This window comes from Heterocephalus glaber, unplaced genomic scaffold (genome assembly GCF_053883595.1).
Source record: "Heterocephalus glaber isolate CG9 unplaced genomic scaffold, H.glaber_assembly_v1.0 deba00001914, whole genome shotgun sequence".
Taxonomy (NCBI): Eukaryota; Metazoa; Chordata; class Mammalia; order Rodentia; family Bathyergidae; genus Heterocephalus; species Heterocephalus glaber.
This window is the reverse complement of record NW_028258516.1, coordinates 89,876-113,605: the sequence shown is the minus strand read 5'-3', so window position 1 is coordinate 113,605 and position 23,730 is coordinate 89,876. Positions and strand designations below refer to the sequence as shown.

General features: G+C 43.0%; 1 protein-coding gene and 1 long non-coding RNA gene across 2 annotated transcripts; one reads left to right on the top strand and one right to left on the bottom strand.

Annotated features, from left to right (window-relative positions):
- LOC147820458 (uncharacterized) lies at positions 1-4,593 on the top strand. Its single transcript, XM_087204201.1, has 4 exons — positions 1-174; positions 963-1,220; positions 2,099-2,296; positions 4,262-4,593. The coding sequence occupies exons 1-4, from the start codon at positions 1-3 to the stop codon at positions 4,415-4,417; spliced, it is 786 nt and encodes a 261-aa protein (XP_087060327.1). The 3' UTR covers positions 4,418-4,593.
- LOC147820457 (uncharacterized) lies at positions 3,161-23,541 on the bottom strand. The gene is made up of 3 exons (XR_015448489.1): positions 23,414-23,541; positions 7,119-11,194; positions 3,161-4,710 (listed from the first exon to the last, which is right to left on the bottom strand). It is a non-coding gene; the product is annotated as an uncharacterized LOC147820457 (long non-coding RNA).
- Between the last annotated feature and the right edge of the window lie 189 nt (positions 23,542-23,730).

The following is a 23,730-nucleotide window of genomic DNA, read 5'->3' as shown; positions in this document are numbered from 1 at the left end:
ATGTGTGACTTTCAGAGTCATTGTCCTGAGCAGAGCTATGAGGTCCTGGTCCCCATAGGTCGGGTCCCTTGTCTGTCCCTCCTGTGCATTAGGAACATCACAGTGGAAGTCAGCCTGAACAGTGGGAGGGACTTCCTTGCCCGCAGCATCAGGGTGAAGGCCACCGCCGACTGTGTGAGTATTGGAGGCTGTGTCCTGGGCTGTGCCGAGCACTGCCCTGGGCGCACATACACCTGGGGAGGCAGAGGCAGGGGGTCCCATGTAGGCCAGAGGGCAGCTGTGCAGACAGTGAGAACTGATTGCATGGACAGGGTAGGGTTCACAGCACACAGAACCACCAGTAACCTCAGCGGCCTCCTCTGAGCCAGCGCGTGACTCGGGAAGGCTGGGCAGACAGCCCGTGGGCCCTCATTGTGAGTGACAATTAGGGCCAGCCCTGTCCCTTTTCTCACAGGCAGGAGGGAACACCCTAAGCCTTCTAAGCCAATTCCCCAGGCAGGAGGGGCTCCCACCCCTCTGCACAGGGGCCCACTGAGGCTCAGAGAGGGTGAGGTGAGCCCAGGATACAGAGCCAGGAGATGGGCGGCGAGGCCTGGGGTCTCCTGTCTTCCCCTGAGTCCCCAGCAGCCCGGCCTCCCCAACATGGCACCTGTAGCTCTCTGTGTCCTCAGGACGAGCTGTACTGGCCCCGAGGTGAGCAGGGAGGCTGGGGTCACGCAGGGTCTCCTAGGCCTCCTTGTCCGGGCTGAGTGCAAAGCCCTGAGCAGAGCAGAAGTGCGTCCTGCAGCCTGGGGACCAGGGCCGGCCCCTCACCACTCTGGGGACGCTGAAATCTGTCCGAGCTGTGTCAGCAAAGATGAGTAGAGGGTAGCCATGAGCAGATGCTCCAGTTGCTCTCCTGCCACCTGCAATTCATGCTGTCTGTGTGCTGGCCATGGTCACATGACAATCTCCTCCTGCAGAATCGGCCCCCCACAACCACCACTAGGCGCCCCAGGCTGCGTCCACCATCACCAACGGTATCGACCACAAAAACAACGACTCCAGCCCCAGTCACTCCTCGACCCCTGGACATCGCTGTCTCCCAGACCAGCCCACCCCAGCTGACGAAACCACCCAAAAAAATGCCAAGCAAAGCGCTTCTGCTGCTCACAGCAGTGCTGGGGCTGCTGCTGATCCCCATGGTGCTCTGGTGGGTCTGGTGGTTGTGCTGCAGGAAGGTGAGTCCCTCTGCAGCCAGGGACCAGGACATGGGACAGCCCCCTGCTCCAGCCTGTGGGCCATTTCCCATCTGCCCTGAGCCAGCAGAGCCTAGCATGTGCCATGAGAAACCCAGACCCCAACCCAGCCAGAATCCCATGGGTGAGGGTGCCCCAGGATCCTGGAACAGGGAAGACTACCTCCCAAGAATGTCTGCTTGTGTCGCTTTATGTTCTCCTTGGGATCCAGTGCTCAGGGCTTTGGGAAAGGAGAGCTGGCCCTGTGTCCACCCTGGCTGCGCTGGGCTCCTTTGCATTTGTCTTCATCTCTATGTCCTCCGGGGCCAGGGCTGGGCTGGGCTGGGCGCAGCCTTGGGGGTACAGGGCTGAGGATGGAGGGCATCTGGGGGCTGAGCTGGGAGGCTGTCCCCAAAGGAGCACAGGGATGGGGCAGGGGCAGTCTGGGGCTCAGCTGAATGGGACCAGAAGTGTTAAGTGGCTGGGCCAGGGGACTTGGCTAGGGGTGTCAGGAGACAGGGTGCTGCCTGGGACCTGTGCTTGCTGCACCGTGGTCTGGGGAGGTGGCAACTGCAAAGCCAGGCCCAGGGGGAGGGGACAGTCACCTGCCAGTGCCCTGATCCTTGCACAGCCCCCTGCCAGGCTTCTGCCAGCCAGGGTGACCTCAGGAGACCAAGGTTCCACCATGGGGCTGTGGGCAGGTGGGGCAGAGGCAGACCTTGGAACAAAGGAGTTTGGCTGTCACTCCACACAGGGCCCTCCCCAGTGAGTGATGCTCACTGTCATTTATATCATCCCAAATCCTTAGCTGACCCCACATGCGGATAGCCACTCCCCAAGGGCTGCAGATAGGGATGAGAACAGGTGAATTTCTCTTGTAGAAGCCGAGAACTAAGAAACCTGCTCATCCTCGTCCTCGTCCTCGTCCTCGTCCTCGTCCTCGTCCTCCTCCTCCTCCTCCTCTGGCTTCTCCTCCACCTCTGGCCCCAGCGCCAGACCCGCCACCTGACACCGCGTGCCTCACCATTGCCGTGTGCTGCTGTGCATGCCGTGGCGTGTGTGAGAACACGGGCCCGGAGGTGAGGGGCTGGGGACCACGACCCCAGCTGGGGCTCTGGGGAAGAGGAGCTCTGGAGCCCTCTGAGTGGACATGGCTGCGTGGACTTTGCAGGGATCCTGTGGTACCAGAGGACAGCTCAAGACCTCCCCCCCCACCTTGGCCAGGCAGGGCAGCACCCAGGGGAACTCGCCCTCTCACCCCACCCCAGCCTAGCCCAGCCCCAGGATCTGTGGCTTCCACCTGGGAGCTTCTTGCCTCTGTCTCCCCATAGCACTGCTAAGAAGCCAGCCCTTGCTAGAGACACTGAGAAGCCACTAACTGCCCTGTAAAGAGGGAGGACACCATGACCAGTGGCCAGTTCTAACTGTGGGGCCATCCTTGCCCACCCACAGGACCCAGAGGCCAGCACTTGGTCATGGAGCCAGTGTGCCCCCACCCTGGGCCAGGCTACTCCTGTCCCATCTCTGCCTTCCGCTCCTCTGCCTTGGTTTCAAGCACACACCCTTGAGCTCAACATGGGCCTCCTTACCCTCTCTGTGCCCACGTGCTACCCTACCCTATCCTGGGACTCTTGCCCAGCCACATGCCCACACCCGTGCCCCTTGACACCCTCTATGTCCTGCTCACATGCCTCCAACCTCTGACCTCCAACACCTGCTGTTAGCTAACTTGTGGCCCAAACATTCTGACCTCCCAGACACCCAAGAGTGCCAGCCTCCCCAGGGCATCCAGAATAGGGCCTCAGTATGGCCCTGGGGACAGAGCTGTCAGGAGCTCTGGTCCTGACGCTACTGGAGGCCGAGTCCTGGCCCTGCCCTTCCTTTTTGCCCCTGTGTCTTAGTTACTTTTCTTGTTGCTGAGGCAAAACATCCCACACCCGAAGTTAAAGGAGGAAAGGTTTATTTAGCTCACACTTTGTAGAAGTTTCAGTCCATGGTCAGCTGGCTCCAAGGCAGGGTGGCATGGCCAAGAGGAATCACAGACAAGACACAGTTCATGGTGGGCAGATGTCAGCAGAAACAGCAAGCAGCAAGAGACAAGGAAGGACCCTCTTTCTGTCCCTTATAGTCCACCCAGGCTACACAGCCTTGGGGCAGGCAGCACTCACACCCAGAACTATGCCAAACCAATCAGTGGACTGACTTAGTAATCACACGCCCTTAATCCCAGTATCACACACTCTAGATCCAGCTACCTCTGAAAGAGACCCTCCTCTAGGACCACATGAGGCTTTGGGGGGACACCTAGACACAAGCCATAACTCCCAATCTGCTTCTTAGGGCACCATGACCTTGTGTAACTTCGGTCACCCCAGCTGCCACCAGGTGCCACTGATAAGGTCTCAGCCCAGTGACCAGATAAGGAGAACACAGGGACCCTCCTGGTGGACACAGTGGGCACTGCTCTTCCCTGACCCCTGTCCTGTGGGACTGTGGCTCAGGGTTGCGTTGGGGCAAGTGCTGGGGGGACACACTGGTTGGGGGACACACCAGGTTGTAAAGATCCATTTCAGTCCTTTCCTGGGACACGGGGAAATCCACATGGTTATGAGCGTCCTCCGTGGAGGTGTGATGCTCAGGGCTGGGGGTCGCCAAAGTTTCCTGTGGCTCAAATCTATGCCCGGGTGTTCTGGTGTCCCCAATGAATCATCCCAGCAACTGTGGGAAAGTTGTGTGCACTTTCCCAGTTCACACCAGAGACAGAAACCTGCAGAGTTTATGTGACCTGTCCCTGGTCACAAAGCCCAGGCCTGGCTCCCACCTCCCCTCCAAGGATGCAGACTGGCACCCCTTTCAGATCCACTGCTCAGCCCCCAGCCTGCCTGCTGTCAGATGCCTGGACTGAGCCTGGAGGCAGTGGAGGCTGGAGGGCAGCACCAGGGAAGGTGCCTCATCCAGGCCCACCCTCCAGCCAGGTGCTTGCATCCTCTGGCCCAGTTCCAGGGGCACTCAGCCATCTCCCCTCTCTCTGCTCTTCCCACCAGGGCAGCTGTACCAACTTCAACCTCCTGGAGGCGCTCTGTGCCCAGGGCCCCTTGGCTCCCCTGATCGGTCTTCAGCCCAGCCAGGACAGCCTCTCCGTGGAGTACTGCTCCCGGTGCCATCCACCCCGCAGCCCAAAGTGCGAGACCCCCTTCTAGAATACTCCCCCTGCTGCCTCCCCCTTCCCGGACAGCCTGTAGGCCTGCACTGTCACTCCCACCTCCATAGACCACCTCTCAGGCCCCGCTTACCCAGATGAGAGGTCTTCTTGCTGAATTGGACATGCCATGGAGTCTTGGATTCTAATAAACTAGAGTTGTAATTTGTTGCTGCACAGTGAGGGTTTGTCACTGGGGAGATGCTCCCCCGTCTGAGTGGTGCCCAAATATGCACTCTGTTATCCTTTGGATGCCAGGTATGCGTGACCCCACTGCTACCACTTTGTCTTCATCTGTCACCGAGGGACGGGAAACATGGATGTAATGTTAAGACCTCACTGAACAAACAATCCATAATTATTCAACAGTGAATGAAGCAGCTGAATTTATGCTTTTCACTTGACTTTTTCTAGGCACAAATAGGTTGAATATGCCCAGTATGGTTTGTGATCTTTATGGACTGAATGGGTGGATAGTGATGACCCTATTTTCCCCCTGTTGGCAAAAGAAATATTTTGGTGGAATGGCCCTAAGTAGATGTGTAGAGGTGGTTTTTTGCATTTCACTAGATCAGTACCTTTGAACTTGTTACTGTTTAGTAGTGTGACAGCCTTGGGAACCAGCTCTGTTCACCTGTGCCTCAGTTTCCTAACAGTGGATGAGGATACTATTTGTGTTACAGACTTGTGGGGCCCCGGGGAGATGTAGAGCGAGTAGAGCCTGGGTAGATGTCCCCACCCAGTTGGGTCTGTGTACTCCATTGTCATCCTGCAGTTTGAAGCAGGATGAAGCATCCCTACAAAGATGGTCCCTCGTTCCTGCCCCTCCAGGGCCACCTGCTCTCTGAGCTGGACTTTCCTTCGTGGGGTGCCCCTGTTATACGTGCAGAGCAGGGAAACAGGACTGGATTCAGGACCTCCAGGGCCACAGTGTCCCTGGTTGGAGAGTTGCACCCAAATATTGGGATTCCCCGGTCCCTTGAGGCTCAGAACCTGGGCTGCCGGGACTGTGGTTTGGATGTCTTGGACCCAGAATCTGTCTGTGGGGTCTGTTTCTTGGGCCAGAGTGACCAAGGCTTTAAGTCATCCTAATGATCTAGGGTTGACATAAGGACTTCCAGATGATATAAGGGAAATACTATAACTCCCAACCTGTTAGATGTCTGATATGCAGAGTTCCTATTCTCTAAAATGGAAGAATGAATTCTAGGAACAACAGAGGTTAAGAGTAGGAAATATTTATTGAGAAAAGGATACTTTCTGTCTGGGACAGAAGGGGACCCAGAAAGTGGGTTGTCTATGAGCCCACTTTTCAAAGAAGTTTTAGACACCAAAATCATGAGTTGGCATAAGGTGGGACAAAAGTATGGTCAACCAATGCAATTGCAAGTAGAGTCACTTAGGTAATGTTGATCCAATAGGGAAGCAAGTCACCTACCAAGTGTGCATGGAAAGAACAAGGACCTTTCCTGGAAAGGATGGGTTAAGGTGTTGGTCCCCTGCCCAAGTGATATGCCTATTTAGAATATCAATCCTTGTTGTTTATCCCCGGGGAACTACATGTAGTCATTTCATCGTTGTCATGAGGCCTGGCTTTCAATGAATGAACCTCCACCCACAGTTGTAATGTGTTCTCATCCTCTGCACTGACTTCTTTGAGGGCCTAGTCCTGTCTGACTGTCTAGAATATCTCTACTTAACTTAGCTGTCTGTAATAATAAGAGTCTCAGAGGATACAGGTGGGCAGTTCAGGTGTTCACATCTGCCCAAGCCATCCTGATATAGTGCACCAAGTAATAGGAGGAACACATGATATAGAGGGAACAGATGTTAACTCCCAACATGGTAGATGTCAGATAGTCTGAGTGTGTGTTCCCCAAAATCAAAGAATGAATTCTAAGGAACAACGGAGCTTAAGAATAGGAAAAATTTACTGGGGTATAGGAATGCAGAATAAGAATAGCTTCTGAGAGATAGGAGGGGTCTCAAATGGGTTGCCAATGAGCCCACTTCTCAAGGTAGTTTTATAGCGCAAAGTCATGAGGAGTGTGTACCACATGGGTAAAAAACTATAATCGATGGATAAGATTACAAGTATAGTGGCCTAGGTAATATTGACCCAATAGCAACAAGGGTATATGGATGGCATCATTAATTTTGGTCAAATAATCTGTAGTCTTAGTCTTAGTCTTCTTAGTCTTTGTAGTCTTAGTCTTACTGGTCTTAGTGTTAGTGGATGGAGGCGGATGACTCACCCTCAAGGAGATAATGGTCTATCTATATGAGAAAGCCCAAAAGGGTGGTACCAATAATCTCAAACTTCTGTTCATCCCTTAGGGAAGTATGCAATCTGGCCACTGTGACTTTTAATCTTCTTCAAATGAACCTCCAGCCACAGCTTCAGTGTGTTCTCATCCTCTGCACTGACTTCTAGGGCCCAGCCCTGTCTGACTGACTAGAATATTTCTACCTAACTAGGATATCTATATCAATCTAAATAAGCAAACTAATCCAAATAATATAAGGCAATCTTATAACCCCCAACCTGCTAGATTTGTGAAACACCAAGTTCACATTCTCTAAAATTGAAGAATGAATTCCAGGAACAACAGAGGTTAAGAGCAGGAAAAATTTATTGAGAGAAAGATAGCTTCTGTCTAAGAGAGACAGAAGGGGGCCTGGAAAATGAGTTTCCCACTTACTCTGTTTCTCAAAGGCATTTTGTTGAGCAAAGCCATGAGGTGAGACAGGTACAAGGTGGGACAAAACCATAGTCAACTAATATGATCCGATGGAAAATCACAAGATGGGCCTAAGGTGAGACAAAACCCCAATCAACCAATAAGATTACAAGTACAGTCACCCAGATAATAGTCATTAAATGGGGATCACATGAGGAAACAAGCTATGTAGCAAGCATATATGGAATGAACAAGGAATTTCCAGAAAGAAAATGAGCTAGGGAGCTTCTGGTCCCCACTTAAGGGGATTGATATCTATTGGCAATATCAATCATTGCTAATCATCCCTAGGGGAAGTGAGTGTAGCACTTTTTCTGTTTTTATATAATGTTGAACTTCAGTGGATATGTCTCAATTGTCTTTCATATTGACTCCTCAAGAGCTGACCCTGTCTAATTGTGTACAAGATATCTAATTTACTTAGCTGTCTACAATATTTACCCCTCTGAAGAAGTATCCCTAACTGTGGTTAGGGGAGAAAAGGGTATAATTTCTATCTAACTGCTTCAAGCTGAGAAGGATTAATGTGAGGGAGACTGCAGTCAGAGGCCCTCTCCAGAGAGCTAATCTCATGGTAGAAGTCATGCTCCAGTTTACCAGTTACGAACTTTCCATATAAGGTTGATCTGCTGGATCCCAGTAAAAGGAATCTAGCACATTTGTTGTTTCTTACTTCTGTGTGATCACCCAGAGTTTGGCAGCTTCTAGGCAGGAATAAACAAAAATTTCAAGAAATTAGAACATATATAATCTAAGCATGAGCAAATGTGAGGTCCTGGGTTCCTTTCCCAGTGCCACCAAAAGAAAGAGACAACAAAGCAAAAACAAAATAGCCTTGGTAGGTAGGAGGACGTGCAGTTTTATCAAGTTCCTACGTGATGCTGAAGCTACTTGTCCCAGTACCTCACTTTGAAATAATTGTTTTTCAATATTTGGAATGGAACCCAGGGTCTCTGCACCGAGCTCCATCCCCAGCCTATGTGTATATGGAGAGAGAGAGAGAGACAGAGAGAGAGAGAGAGAGAGAGAGAGAGAGAGAGAGAGAGAGAGAGAGAGAGAGACACCTTGTGTCCAAATGTATATATGCATGTCCATATATATACATAGTATATATACATGCATATATATGCAGATGTATCGCAAGCCGGGGTGTTACGCAGTCACTGAGTTGCCCCAGCTGAGCTGAAGTGGAGATCCTCCTGCCTCAGCTTCCCCAAGCACTGAGATGACAGGAGTGACCCACCGTTTCCACCCTTGAAGAACGCTGGTGTGCAATGCCAAGAAGGGGAGAGGCTGTCCAGGTCTTTCGTGGAAACACTCCTCCATCATCCAGGAGTGGAAGACGAGTCCTTGAGGAGACAGAGGAGGCAGCGAGAAAGGCCGGAGCACCTGCAGCTGCCCCACGGAGGTGGCGCCCAGCAAAGATGCAGACTCCTGGACCACAACTCTCAGGGCTCCTCTCCTGGACTCCCGCTCACACCCCCCGCGCGCCTGCTTGCGCCCTGACCGCGTTAGCGGGGAGCCTTCTGTCCGTGGGAGCACGGGACCTTTTGCCCAGAGTCTCTGAGCTGAGAGCCCTGCTGGCTGAGGGCAGCTGCTTCGTGGGAGGAAACGGATGGGGAGCTGATCCTGGCCGGTGATTAGGAGCCGCACGGGGCGCCAGCTTGTCTGCGAATCAGCGGTGTCGTCTCCTAGGTGGGGCGTGTGAGCGCGGGAGTCCTGGTGCGGGGAGGCGGGACACCCCTCTGGGAAGACGCGCTGTGGTCGCCCCCGCTATTGCCCAGCTGCTCCTTAGCGGCCCGGGTCCTGTCCCTGGTGGGCGGGAGAGCTATCCTGCCCCGCCTGGCCCGGCCTGAGAGCCAAGCAGTCTGTGCTGCAGGTGGCCTGGGCAGGCGGCCGCCCCCTCCTCTAGGGCCCCCGCGGGCGGGGTTGGCGCAGGAGCCCGAGACCGGGGCCAGGCGCCTGCCGGGGGCTGTGGCCGGGTCTAGGTTGCTAGATTTTTTTTTTTTTCCTCTAAAATCCCGGGACACTTTCAAAGGCACTTTGGGTTAGTTTGATAGTTTCCGTGTGCTACCTGGTTGTTTAGAGCATTGGTATCTGTATTTTAAGTGAGGTAGTATGCGGCTGTGCTGGAAACTAAATGCATTTCCGTTGCACTGTTGGTCCTCTTGCTGTGTACTCCGAATTTACAAGTTTCTGAATGTTCCTATGTAAATGTTTGAGCCATTTTCTGAAACTATACTTTTGTTAATGATTTAGAATTGCTGGTTGTCATCGCAGTAATGAGTAAGAGTGACTAACAAATTCCCACATATCCAGTCTAAAGACAAATCACTAAGTGTCAAAAATTATTTGTAACATAATACAAGGAAAAGTCACTGCAGGAGTAATTAACTTTAATAACAACGACAATAATGAGAACATTTGTGGAGCATTTTCTTTGTGCTAGTTACTGCGCAACCGTTATTTAATTAATTTCCGCAGCAGTCAATGAAGTGGGTATAATAGGATACACTAAGGCAACCGATTATGAAGCCAGCCGGTGCTAGAACTGAAATCAAGCTATGTTGGAATCAAAGCTTATTCTGCAGGGCACCTTGTGAAGAGAATCTTTGTTTCATTTGAACAACAAACAAAGGTTCTATATCTGCTACAGAACCTGAAAATGCAGGAAGTTTTGGCAGATATTTGAAGTGATGTGAATTGAAAGACTAATGAATTTGAGTAGTAACGTCTATGTGAGAGAAGCAAATAGGTGAGAGATCCTAAGCATCTCCGGTTAGAAATGCAAGTTGGATTTTCAGAGACAGTGGTTAAAATCAGGAAATAGCATCTTTGTGGACAGAGGAAAAAAGCAAGTTACTAATTACAGAACCGCATGGAACATGAACCTAAGATGTAGGGGAAGGAAGAAGACCCTAGAGGAGAAAGAGGTGTCAGAAAAGACCAAGGAGAAAGTGTCTTTTTATCAGTTACCAGAAGAAGAAAGTTATCTGTGGGTTTCATGCTAAGATGGCCAACAAGTCCGAAGAGATTTCCAAGTGAACTAGTGAAAACAGCTTGTGGAGAGGGACTTTGAGGGATCTGGGGATGGTGAGCAAACATCTGAGAAAGACTAAAGGCCTCAGTAGCCTGTGGGGTGTGATGTTCAAGTGTGGTCCTCAGATCAGTTCCTGTCCAGTAAGTGTTTGCTGTTGGTATATGGTGGGATAAGATTAGAAACATTTGGAACAATTTGTCTTTGCCGTGATAGCCAAAGGTGTTATCTGTGGACTTGTATTCTCTGTGTGTGTTCTTTTTCTATTTCTTAGTCATCCAATTTATTGTATTTTATGAAAGTGTCACTCTGTACTGGATTAAGGCAAACAAAACAAACAAGCCCTTATCCTTCATGGCGTAAAGTTTTGAGAAGCAGTGTTCCTCGGCCATGAGAGCAAGGAAAGGAGAAACATTGGAGAAAATAGATTGAAGAGGAGTATTTTGGATTTGTTTTTGTTTTGTTGAAAAAAAATACAATGAAGAAAAATAAGGTATAAGAAGGAAATCTATCAAAATGCTGATGATGTGGAAGGTATAAATAAGGTCAGGGACCAGGAAGGATAAATGAGGTTTAAGAAAGGACTTAGAGGGCTGGGGATTTAGCTCAGTGGTTCCGCTGCCTGCCTCACAAGTGCAAGGTCCCAAGTTTGATCCCTGGTACCAAAAAAAAAAAAAGAAAGGACTTAGTGCTGGGCATACGTTTTTCAGCATTGTGATGAAATTTTCTTCTTAAAGAATTCAAAACAATATGGATGTCTACCACCAATTTAAAGATATTTTAACTATAAGGCCACTGGCGTCATGAAAGTGCATCCTTGAGTCTACTGGGTGGTGATGGTAGTGATGGATTGAAGGCCTCTGAAGAAACCAAGCCCTGCGGCCGGGTACCAGAGCGTCTTGGAGAAGCGGCAGACAGTGGCACCTGTGTTCTTTGTAAACTGCATCAATTTCATCAGAAAGCTATACTCTGTGCTCTTCAGGTTCCAGCAGCTAAATATCTGCAGGATTCAAAGAGAAAAAAGTATTTAGAATTAAAATAAGTGGTCTAAATGTGTTGTTTGTTTTTGTGAGTTTGGTACAGGAAAGCAAACACGGACTGGCTTTTATTGTTTGCGTCATGCTCCCTACATGTTTTACATTTTCCCAAGAAAAGTAAAGGGTAATCTCTATCTTTGAATTTCTTTTCATTTATTTCTAAACCTTTTCCTGGAGTGTAAATTAATTGTATATATTGAACCTCAAGAATTTAGTATTTTACATAGGTATTTTTTTATATTGCCCTGAAAATTGCCTAGAGAAATCTGTATCGAGAGGAGTTTACAAGGTGTTTAATGTAAACTAAAGAAAATTTGATTATTCTTCAATGATAACTGCTAACCAAATGGGGTAAAAAAAAATTGCTGTTGGCCTAGTGTTGGAAATTCATGTATGTGATTAGATTTGAAATGTGGATTTTGCTCAACTTCGGGCACAAGAATCCATTTCTGATTCAAGGAGAGAAATTGCCTTAGTGTTTAACAATGTATTGAATTCTGTAAAATCCTGTGTTTATATTTTTCCTAAAGCCCTTGGGGAGGTGCCAAGTGGTAAATATTACCTTTTATCAAATATAATGAACAGAATTTAGAACTGTGGGGCAGTGGATTTTACTGCAGTTGCAAACTGTGTATAAATGTGTTCTTTATAAATTTGTGTTGGCTATTTCACTCAGTCACACTGTTCCACAGCATCACGATCAACATGTCTTGTTCAATGGATTTAAATTTTTTTTCTTTTCTTAGGGACAGCATGAATCTTTTTAACCCAAAGATTTGAATAAGAAATGTAATTTGAAAACCTAGGTATATAGGACTGCTCTCTTAGAAAGTCAGTTTTGGCCGGGGATTTAGCTCAGTGGTTCCGGTGCCTGCCTCGCAAGCACAAGGACCCGAGTTCGATCCCCTGTACCAAAATAATAATAATAATCATCATAAAATAAAGTCGGTTTTTTTCTTTCTCACTTTGACAGTCTGTGCTTGAAATTATTCATATTCCTGTACACTTTAGATGCATTTTCTTTTTCTTGTAGAAGCACTTAATTTGGATGACACTAGTACTGTATACCATGAATACATTTATTGATTAAAATGTTTTGTGTATTTGGGGTTTCTATTATTTTTATATAATTGTAGTTGAGATTTATTTTATAAAAAGTTCTGGTTTGGGGAAAAATCGATGAAATAGTGTTACTGAAATGCATTTTTTGTTCGTATTGTTTATTGGCATGGGACTTGGTCTGGACAGTATTTGATGGATTTTCCGCCTTAGGTTTAAAATGCGTCACCCACTTTAGGTGGGCCGAGTTGACTTCATGTGCAAATGATTTCCCATAGTGTGGTAATGTGTCAGACTCTGGTAGCTGAGCGTGCTCCTCAGGCTTTCATCCTTGGCAAAAAGACAAGAAAGCCATTTGGTGCCTGGTAAAATATTTATTTTTAGAGTGCATCCATGTTCCCTAGGACTTTCCTCCTGTCCTTTGGCTTAGATTTGGAAAACCAACCCCTTGTTTCTACGTTTTTCTTTTTCCTATGCCTGTCACTTGACTCCTCTCCCTGGTTAAAGGTAGCTTTCTGGCATTTCCAGTTGTTTGTCCTGGAAAGAATTTTAAATGGATCTGGCATCTGGGAGCCTGCCTTACAGAGGAGAAATCAATTCTTCCCATTTGATGATTTCTTAGAGAAAATTCTCATGCTCTTCTTGTGGTTGGCATGATCAATTTGCAATAGGCCTGCAAGATTATGTGTCTTAAGAGAGTTGAATTAAGAAATACGTTTATGTATGTGTGTGTGTTGTGTGTATTTTATGCTTCAAATTGTGTTTCTTACAATATTTTCTTGGAAATTGTTTCTGTGATAACTTGTTAAATTTCCAGAAGTGATATTTACTAAGTAGTATAAAACTTTAAGGCTACTTGAACGTAGTAAATTGGTGGAAAGATTTTTTTCTCCCCTCAGCATTTCATTTTTATTTTCACCTCATAATGGTGCATTTATTTCTAAATATTTTCTACACCTTTACAACCACATTTTTAATCATTAGGATTCTAGGTTCTCCTTCAACATGGATCTTTAATGACCTTCATTTTGTTGTCTTGCCGCATGTGTTCTCTTTGTGCTTTTATTATGTGATCAAATATTGTAATCTTCATTTGAACTATTCTAAGGTTTTTGTGATTTTATTTTGTTTGTTTGTTTTGGTACCGGGGATCAAACTTGGGACCTTGCGCTTGCGAGGCAGGCGACAGAACCACAGAGCTAAATCCCCGGCCCATGTGATTTTAAAAAAATAGAAAACTCCGATGTTAGAAGCCTTTAGATTTGTGTCACCAGGCAACACTGTAGGTGAGACATTTTAGTAACTCCAAGGATCTGCCTGTGCTTTTCAGTAATAAGGACTTAGTTTTTGATACAAACTTGCTATATTTGAGTTCTAGATGTTGTAAAATAGAGAGAATCTAGAATTTAATAGTAGGGGCTGTATTTTATTTATATTAAACAAATATAAAAATGTAAATGGTCTACTGGCAATTATGGCTGTTTGTAGACTTTCTTCAGTTACACCTAAACAGTTGAAGAATTTGGTTCCTGTCATACACACTTAAAATAATCCAAGACATAGTCTACTAGCACATGGGTACTAGGTATTTTTCACATTGAAACACTTAAAAATATATTAAAATATTTCTGATGCTTTCATTTTCTTGTGTATTCAGCATCCTTCCAAAACAATTCATTGTACTAGAGCTCTGTATTTAAACTTAGCATTAGAAATGGACTTTGTTTTTTAGTATGTAATATAAAGATAGTCTCTAATCCATGATATTTTTGTTTGATAAACTCATATTATGTGTCTAGGTTTATTATCTTCAGAAATAAAAAATTATAGTAGTTTCAAAAATTATTAGAAAAAAGATTTATATTTTGTTTTATCTCTATTCCCTTTGTTTAAAAAGTATTGAAAGATTTTCCTTATCTACACAAAAATTATTTTGTAACTCCATGAAAATGACATTTTTAGTGAATATTCATGGATTTCAACTGTATGGCTATACTTACAATGAGAGTAAAGATGTGTTTCTACCAAAGTGTTTTAAACACTGTTCTATCTTTTCATAAGAATTTTAGTGAGACTGTTTGTTAATATAGCTTGTACTCCTCATCATATAAAACTAGTGAATGAGCGTATTTTCAGCAAGCCACAAAGTCCATCATAACTCCTAGCCGCTTTCTTCTCATGGTTTGCAATTTGAAAGAAATAGCTCTCATGATTTGTTTAGTTTTCTAAAATATTACATGAGGATAAAAGCCAGGAATAGAAAATGCCTAAAGTACTCAGTAATCTGAGAAGGGTAACTGTAACTTGGGTGAAGTTACAGATATTGATGTATAGATTTGACACCTTTCCTTTGGATTTCTTTTGATAAATCAAAACCATCGATGGTATATGTAAGTTACAATCTAAAGAAATGTGATTTTCAGGTATTTGCAAGCATTTTTATGCATGCATTGTGTAAAATCACATTGCATACCAGTGTAAGGAATTTGTTTCCTTTTGAGAAATGAAGGAATATTTACTTGTGCTCTTACTAGTTCTGACCAGGAGGACTTTATTGTTTTCTTTAACTTACAGAACATTCGTGTTCTGGTGCATGTTTTGGAGTGTATACAAGTTTGTGTTTCCCATTTTAGCATGTGCTTTTATAACTTTTATACCCTGAATTTCCAGAAGTTTTCCTAAATGGGGAAGTACTTAGAAATGAAATCCCTATGTTAATCAACAATAAGCATGTATAATGGTTCTAGAAAATTCAAGCCAGAATGGCCTAATACAGTAGTAATGCCATAATACAGTAGTTGCATGCTTGGGATTTGAGTTTTGTTGAGCTCAAATGTTTAGTTCATTTTCTATAAGCATTTATCCATTTATCCATTTTGATTTTAGGAGGAATTTTGCAGTTCCATGTGATAAGAACACCTCCTGGTCGAGGAAATGTTACTGTTGACTGGAACATTATTGGGCAAAATTGTGAACTCAATTTTTCTAACCTTACTGGACAACTCTTCTTTCATGAGGTAATACCACAAAGAAAAGCTTCATGACAAATTTCCAGAAAAGAAACCATTGTATTTTCAGGAAAAGGGAATAGAAAATCAACACCACTTGTAGTTATCATCATTCTCTCTTCTTCATACCTACTTGGTAGTAATTTGGATAAGATTTTCATTGATTAGCTAGCTCAGCATTCAAAATCTTTACAATTAGGGCCGGGGATTTAGCTCAGTGGTTCCGCCACCTGCCTCACAAGTGCAAGGTCCCGAGTTTGATTCCCGGTACCAAAAAAAAAAAAAAAATTGGGTAACAAAATCTTCACAATTAGTTCCTCTCTACTTGCTTTAAATCTGGCTTCTCATGAGCCGGTGGTTCTTATTTAATTAATTTTTTAAGCCACAGAATTCTTGTTTAAATGAAAACATGTTTGGATGCAGTTTATAAGGGCGATAAAAGCAGTAGGTAATTTATGTTCAGTAGCAACACAGGTATGGATTTCCTTCTGTTTGACACAGGGAACAGTGAACACAACGATACTTGTACATCTATTGGATGACAACGTTCCGGAAGAGAAAGAAGTATACCAAGTCATTCTGTATGACGTCAGGACACAAGGTAGTTCAGAATTCAAGTTTGAGTTGTCTTTGTTATTGTCTTTTTAGAAAAAACAAAGAAGAAATAGTTGCTATCTCTGTATTTACCAATTGATACATACCAACTTAAAAATACAACTTTAAATATTGTCTGTCCCATAGAAATATTAGATCAAATTTTAGTATATGTGCTGCCAAAGAGAGCACAGGTCCAAAAAGCACTAGCAAAATATGGGAATGCTTATCTTTATGGACTAAGAGAAAAGTGCTAAAATTTTTCCTAGTTATTTATGGAATTAAAATATACTTTTGAAGGTAGAAATTTCTGAAAATAATTTTATGCTAACAAATCAGTTTGGATTCTGGACAATTATAATACAGTATATGGACAATTCAAAATTTAGTTATTTTCAGAAAATTATCTGGATACTCTCTTCAGTTTCTATTCAGTTTCTAGAATTCTGATAAGCCATGTAGCTAATAAGGGCAATAATCTATCAAGTGAAAGAAATCATGACTTTTAAAAATGCAATATAGATTGTCAGCCTGAAGATTTCTGTTAGGGATGTGAACAAAGTAAGCCCTTTTTGGTTCCTTTAATATGCTTTGGAGACCAGGGTTCTATTTTAAGTATGTAGAACTTAGTGCCAAATCACGGTTAGATTTCCTAATGGAGTCCCTGCTATTTCTAGGGGTTCCACCAGCAGGAATTGCTCTGCTGGACACTCAAGGATATGCCGCTGTCCTGACGGTTGAAGCCAGTGGTGAACCGCGTGGAGTTTTAAATTTTGCTCTTTCATCAAGATTTGTTTTACTACAGGAGGCTAATGTGACAATTCAGCTTTTCATCAACTGAGAATTTGGATCTCTAGGTTTGTGTTATGCTAGAATAAATTGGGTTTCTGGGCAAAGGGATTTTTACTATCCTACTTGTATGGGTGAAAGCCATTATGAAAATAAGCAAAGAAAGGAAAAATTAATATTTATTAATTCAGAGCAGTACTTTATAATAGCTTCACTTCTGAAAAATTTGAAGGAGTTATTTATTTTCACAGAAATGCTGTGGAATGGACAATCATGAATTATCCGTACCATATGGTAGCGGACCGGCTGTGGATCCATTATGAGGCTGGCCTTGTATAGTTTTCTCTGTATATTTTTAATTTTCTCTGAAGTAGAGGCCGGAGAAGGAAATGAAAACATGCAAGCCCTAGGAAGTCTAGGCTTAGAAGTAGCACATCCTCACTTTTACTTTGTACTATTGGCCAAAGCAAACCACAGGGCCACCCACACTCAAAGTCCAGGCAGGGAAGCAGGTCTCACCCCCTTTGGGGTGTCACTGAGCCATGACATGGGCACAGGAGAAGGGATGAATTTGGGGCAATAATGAAAGGTACTGGAGGTGTTACAAGAAAGGCAGGGTTCACAGTGAAACATAATTTTCAAAATTTAAATAATTCCAAAATCTTTTTTGCATCCAATTCAGTTAGGGACTATCAATGTCACATACACCACGGTGCCTGGAATATTGAGTCTGAAGAATCAAATGGAAGGACACCTAGCTGAGCCAGAAGTTGATTTCATCCCTGTTGTTGGCTTTCTGATTCTAGAAGAAGGACAAACGGCAGCAGCCATCAACATTACTATACTTGAGGTAAAGCTCTGATGATGATTTTCTGTGTTAAACCTGAAGTCACCGCATGGGAAGTAGGAATCGATGGAATGTTCTGACATCAGCAGTCACATTTAGTAAGAGGCTTCCCATTTCAAGGTATAAAATTTCACGCGAGGCAAGATTGTATAACTTTCAGTTTTCTCTGTATTAAAAAAATGTTGCTCTGTTCTGTGGATATGGCTCAGCAGTTGAGCACTTGCCTCGCATTTGTGAAACCCTGGGTTTGATCCATCCCCAGCGCATGTACAAGTATATGTGTGTATATGTATGTATGTAATTTTTCCTTTAATATAAACTTTGTATATTTTATAACCATAATCTCTAGAAATTTAGTGAATTCAGTTCCGATAGGGTTCTTTAAGTCTGATTGGTTCCACTCTGCTGGTGCCTTTAAATCAGCTGATTTCTTTTCGTGACTTTTTTTTCAAACCACACAGGAGTTCCTATTCTTGATTAGATAGGCTGGCCTGGTGTTATATATTTGATTACAGAAACATCTCGTGATAAACAGAATTTCCTTAGTGCAGTTCCCTCTACAATGGCACTGGCCTGAGAGGTTCCAGAGGAGCCCTTTGATTCCTCCAAAAGACTCACTGGACCAGCAGATCTGGGGCGGTCGGAATCTTTGTGTGGAAGACCCGCTAAAACAGAGATAGCAGGAAACTCATTAGAGGCTGAGGGCAAAGAATATGATTACAGTCAAGCCTAAGGAAATCACAGGGGACTGAAATTGCATTTTAAATGATTTCTCATGGGAAATTTCGTGCTGTTTTTGGACTTAGTGTTTCAACTTCTTAAATACATTTAAATACATTCTTAAATACATTACTGTTTCAGCTTCTTAAATACATTTATAGGAGGTTTAGAAAAATAGTGCTATGGAAGGGGTAAGGGATGGATGTGAAGGGAAAGAGAAAATGAATATTACATTTGAAAAAAATGTTAGTTACTACAGTATGTATTTGGAGGGGTTTCATTTTTAAAGGGTTTTACTCTCTCAAAGTCATTTACTTTTACTTAATTATAGATAGCATAAACCATGCACCATCTAAAGTCAGTCACTCTTATTTTGTTGATTACCCTGGCATTGTAACCTAATGTAACATCATGAAAACTCTAAATCCACAAAATAAAAGATAATGTCAGTAGGTAGCCGGTAACACAGGATTTGAAAAAAATTGTAGGGCAGTCATCTTTCAAATGTCTCGTGTATGTTACCGAATACAATTATATGGATTATTCCTTAGTTACATTAATTTTTAACCAGAAAATATTTAGCACTTTCTTTTACCTAGAGTTTACCTTTTTGAACCTTGGATTTCAGTTCCACTTTTCTTTCTCCTAGCTCCCTGCAACTTTTCTGCTCCCTGAGTAGCACTAGATTAAAACACTGTAGCCCTGACATAAAAGTAAGCCGTGTCTTAGTCACTTTCCTTGTCTCCGGGACATGATCCCTGACACCTACAACTGAAAGGAGAAGTTTATTTTGCTCGATGGCTACAGGCCCTGGCTGGCTGGCTCCAGGACAGGATAGCAGGGCAGAGGGGCATGGCAGAGGAAAGTTGCTCGCATCATGGCAGCCAGGAACTGTTGCTCGAAGGGAGGAGACAGGGAGGGGATGTGCTCTTCCAGATCGTGACTCAGTGGCACAGCTCTCTTGACTGGACCCCCTTCCTAACAGTAAGTCAGCCCTGTCACCCCCATAGTTCAGTCATCTTCCAAAAGCCCCTTGGGGGCCATTCTCCATCTCAGGCATAGCAGATGGCAAGCAGGGAGCTGTGGCATGGGCTGGGGCAATGGGAGTAGGTGGAAGACAGTCCTTTGATATCACTGATTCTCTAACTTATGTTTTTCCATATATTACAGGAGATAATCTAAAGACTAATTTTTCACTTTTTATGTTTTCACTTGAAATAAATCTTTATTAAAATGCAAAGCATATATTGGTGTGTGTGTGTGCTGATCTTTTATGTACACACATGCATGCACGCGCACACGCACACACACACACACACGAGTTTTTACTGCTCCATTTCTACATTTTTTGTGTGTGTGTTGGGGGTCGAACTCGGGTCCTTGTGCTTGCGCAGCAGGCGGCAAAACCACTGAGCTAAATCCTCAGCCCTACTTTGAGTTTTTGTATCACTCCTGACATGGATTGTGCTAATGCTTATGTTCTAGGCATCTGCCTGATTTCATTACTATTATGTGGATTAGTGATTAATAATGATAGCTGTAGTTCTAAAGGCCAGTCACTGTACATACATTATTTTTCTTTATTATTACAACCCTACGCCAAAGTAGCCATTCTTTCCCCTAATAAAAAGATGAAAGAATTTAGGCCCTAAAATGTGAGTAAATTTGGTACTAAAATTACAGAATTTGGTACTAGATCTCCTTGATTGCAAAGCCTATATATTTTTTTTGTGGTACAATGGTATTCTTCATTTTAAATATTGGCTATTATAGACAGTTAAAATATTTTATTGTTATATTTAAAATAATTATGTTTGTATATTTGCATAATTGGTTTACCTATTATATGGATCTAGGTTAAAACTATTAAATTTAAATAGTTTCATATTATTCAATCTAACAACTTCCTCTAACCAAGTATAAGTTTAATACTTTTATGTTTGTTTTTCTAATTTAAATAATTTCTTCTATTTGCTTACAATTTAATATTTTCTGTATACTGTTTATGCAAATGTATATGTAAGAAAAAAATTTAAAACAGCTCACGGAGTTAATTCCTTTTGAGAACATCCTTAAGGCATGTAATGGGGTTAATTTTTCAGGATGACATACCAGAGCTGAAAGAGTACTTCCTGGTGAATCTAACTTCTGTCGAACTCATCATGGCTCCTGTAACTTCACTTCCTCCCAGACTAGGTAGGATGGACTTTTTGTTTGTTTCTTTTATTCACTTCAAATGACATAACTTCATGTGTGTGTGTGTGTGTGTGTGTGTGTGTGCTGGGGATCAAACTCAGGTCCTTCCACTTTGGAGGCAGGCAGCAGAACCACTGAGCTAAATCCCTGGCCCATAACTTCATTTTTCAATCAGAAGTGACTCTTGTGATGTTTGTTAATTTCAGCTCTGTGTGAAGAGATGATGGGTTTTTATATTTATTTTAATAGAACATATTATTACAGTTCTGTACATTCAACACTACAAAGATATTAAATATTATTATGTCATACTCTTTACATTTTCCAACTATTTTATAACAATTCATTTAATCCTCAAAATAGTATTAGTGGTTTGGAAGGACTTTTCCTTTCATTTTATTTTAAAATTTAATTACCTATTTTATTGAATCTCCAAACTCTGAGGTGTTATTTTCTTTTAAGTTAAGCAGATCTTTTATTTGTTGTGTTTCCTGGTCCTTTTTTGACCTTTGATCTTTTCCTTTTCATGCTTTTAGAAAAGACTGAGTTAATTCATTCCAGACTGAAAGGTGAAACTTGGACCTTGTTACAAATTTACGTAAATTTCTTTAAAAGTAATGTATTCTTCGGACACAAACTCCTATTTGCAGTTTGGATTGTCTGTAGGTGCGATTGCCCAGTAGGGGGCGATAGTGAGCAGCACTGAGGGTCGCCGGTAGAAGGTGGGCTGGACATGGGGAAGATCAACATGGGTTAGAAGAGAAGCTGGACAAATGCAGTGACCTGAGGAACAGCATTCCTCATTCCCTTCCATCTCTCAGAGTGACAACTTTGCAAACGTTGAAATAATCGTTTTCCTAGATAGTAGTATTTGGCTGGTTTTGGTTCTTTTGTAAAAGAAACTAGAAAGCTCCAAGGACTAGATGGTTTACATCAAGGATTATTGCAAGATGATTATTGTTCACACTAAGAAACTAATGACAGCCTTCCTAATTCCCATGCTCACACTGAGTGTAGCTGGAGTTGCTGACTTCTGCCGAGCTCCTGTTGGTTTGCATCTTCTTCCCATTTTATAGATATGGGAGCAGAGGCTGAGAGAATCGGAGCAATATGCTCCAAATCATGCCACTAGGAAGTGGTAGAGCGATGCTCTTAACAGCGTGGTCTGGTTTTAGAATCTCTGTTTTTTAGCCTCTTGTTCGATGGGCGCAGGTCCCGATTTTCTGTTCTCTCCAGACACTTGCGGCTCGTGTTATCACTGAAAGGTCTGAAAGGTTTGCCAGCACTGGTCTAGAGAAAATTACACTCTCCCTCCTTCTTCCCCACGGTGGCAGAGTGGGGAGTACCCTGAACTAAGATAAAGGACAGACAGTTTTTTGAAAAAATTAACATGCACCAGCAACAAGATGAGTTACTATTTCAAGATTGAGTAATAGGTACTGTATGAATAACATACTACACTTAATTCACAGAATACAGGATAAAAAGGTTCAGAGAAGTTTGTGTCATTTGTCCCTTTTTACTCTCCCTTTCCCTTCTTTCCTCCTGTCTAGTTTGTATTCCTGTCCCTCTTGGTTCTGTCTCACACCTGTTCTTTCTGCATCACCCCCCACCTTCCTCTTCCCATTTCTCTTTCCTCTTTTCTTGCCCTTCTCCTTCCAACGGTGCCCATTTTCCCTCCCTCCCAAAGTGGTGATATTATAAAGGTGTCAATTTTTTAAAAAATTAAAATAATAGAAATAAAGCCATGTGCTCCACTGCTTATTATTTCTTGCTGTTTTTAGTTGGTTGAATTTTTATATCTCAGTGGCTCTTACAAGCAAGAGTGTCCTTTTATGGACACTATAAGCGTTTGTGCCTTTGCTTTCTAGAAACATCTTCTGAGTCACATCAACAATAGCTGTATATTAGGAATTATATAATCTCAAAGAGACTGTCTAAATTCTGTATCAAACCGTGCTTTTAAAGGGAATTTTAAGTAAGATTGATATTAATAAATTTATATTCATTTTAAAGTATGTGTCTGTGTTTTTTCAGATGCAGAAGGCTTGACTGCACAAATTATTATTGATGCCAATGATGGTGCCCAAGGTGTAATCGAGTGGCAGCGTAGCAGGTAAGCACCAGGCTGTGTGAAGGGCATTTCCTGGGCTTACTATCTCCCATGGAGAAGTTTGTAGGAGAAACAGGATGCGCATTCTCTTTGTTCTTTGATAGATATGAAGTAAGCGAATTGCATGGAAGTGTGACCTTGGCTGCCGAGAGGAGAAGAGAGGCTCTGGGCCAGGTGTCCTTGTTCATGTACGCCCAGAATTTGGAAGCCCAGCTGGGGCTGGATTACATCTTCTCCCCAGTGGTAGGTGCCAGTGGTGATCGGGGGTGACTTTTATGAATTACTTTATCATTGTTCTTTCTTCTGAATTATCATGACTTAGGTCTTGCATAAATAAATTAACCTTAATGAGCTGTTATATAAACTGTTCCACAGTAAGTCGGGAAAAAATATTTCCATAGGGTAGATTCACTTATTGCACTATTTTAGCAAATAATGTAATTTGAATTTTTAGTACTATTCGAAAGATTCATGAACTATTTTATCACAGTATTTGATACTGGAGGACACAGTATTTTGTATTAAAGAATTTATATCATAAAATGACCTCACAGTTTTTCTTATGCTTCTTGAACATTTTAACTTGTTTTTCTTTGAACTTACGAAACACCCTTAGTAGTTTTCAGTAGGTTTTACTTTGTCTCTTCCTCCATAATCTTTTTTCTTTTCCTCTCTAATCTTTGATTTTTAAAATAAAATATTGTCCATTTAAATTAAAAAGGTATCATGCAAAAACTTTTAAAAAGGATTTCATGTAAAGTAGCTTATTCTTTACATTTACAACTATATTGTATTTCTTTTCAAACATTTTATAAAGCCTCAGGGTATATTTAAATATAAAACTGTTTCCTTTTACCTTTTTGGCCAGATTCTTCATTTTGCTGATGAAGAAAGGTATAAGACATTGTGATTCTGGACGATGATGTTCCAGAAGGAGATGAAAACTTTCAGCTCATATTAACAAATCCTTCTCCTGGAGTGGAGCTGGGGAAAAATACAATAGGTAATCAATGGTCTCTTTATCTGTAACCCTCTCCATCATGCTGGCTTCCCCAGTACGGGGACAAGAGATTTCTGTACTCAAAATAGAAGATGTTTTAATAAGCATTTCAGAATGTGTGTGTGGCAGTGAAATGGTGCTTTATCCTGTGTGTGTTTATGCTAATAAACAAA

Bases quoted from the DNA above. Each gene is read 5' to 3' on its own strand.
- LOC147820458 (XM_087204201.1), top strand. From the start codon at position 1: ATGTGTGACTTTCAGAGTCATTGTCCTGAGCAGAGCTATGAGGTCCTG. The intron at 1,221-2,098 runs GTGAGTCCCTCT...TTTCTCTTGTAG, and splicing joins GGTGGTTGTGCTGCAGGAAG to AAGCCGAGAACTAAGAAACC. The intron at 2,297-4,261 runs GTGAGGGGCTGG...TCTTCCCACCAG, and splicing joins GTGAGAACACGGGCCCGGAG to GGCAGCTGTACCAACTTCAA.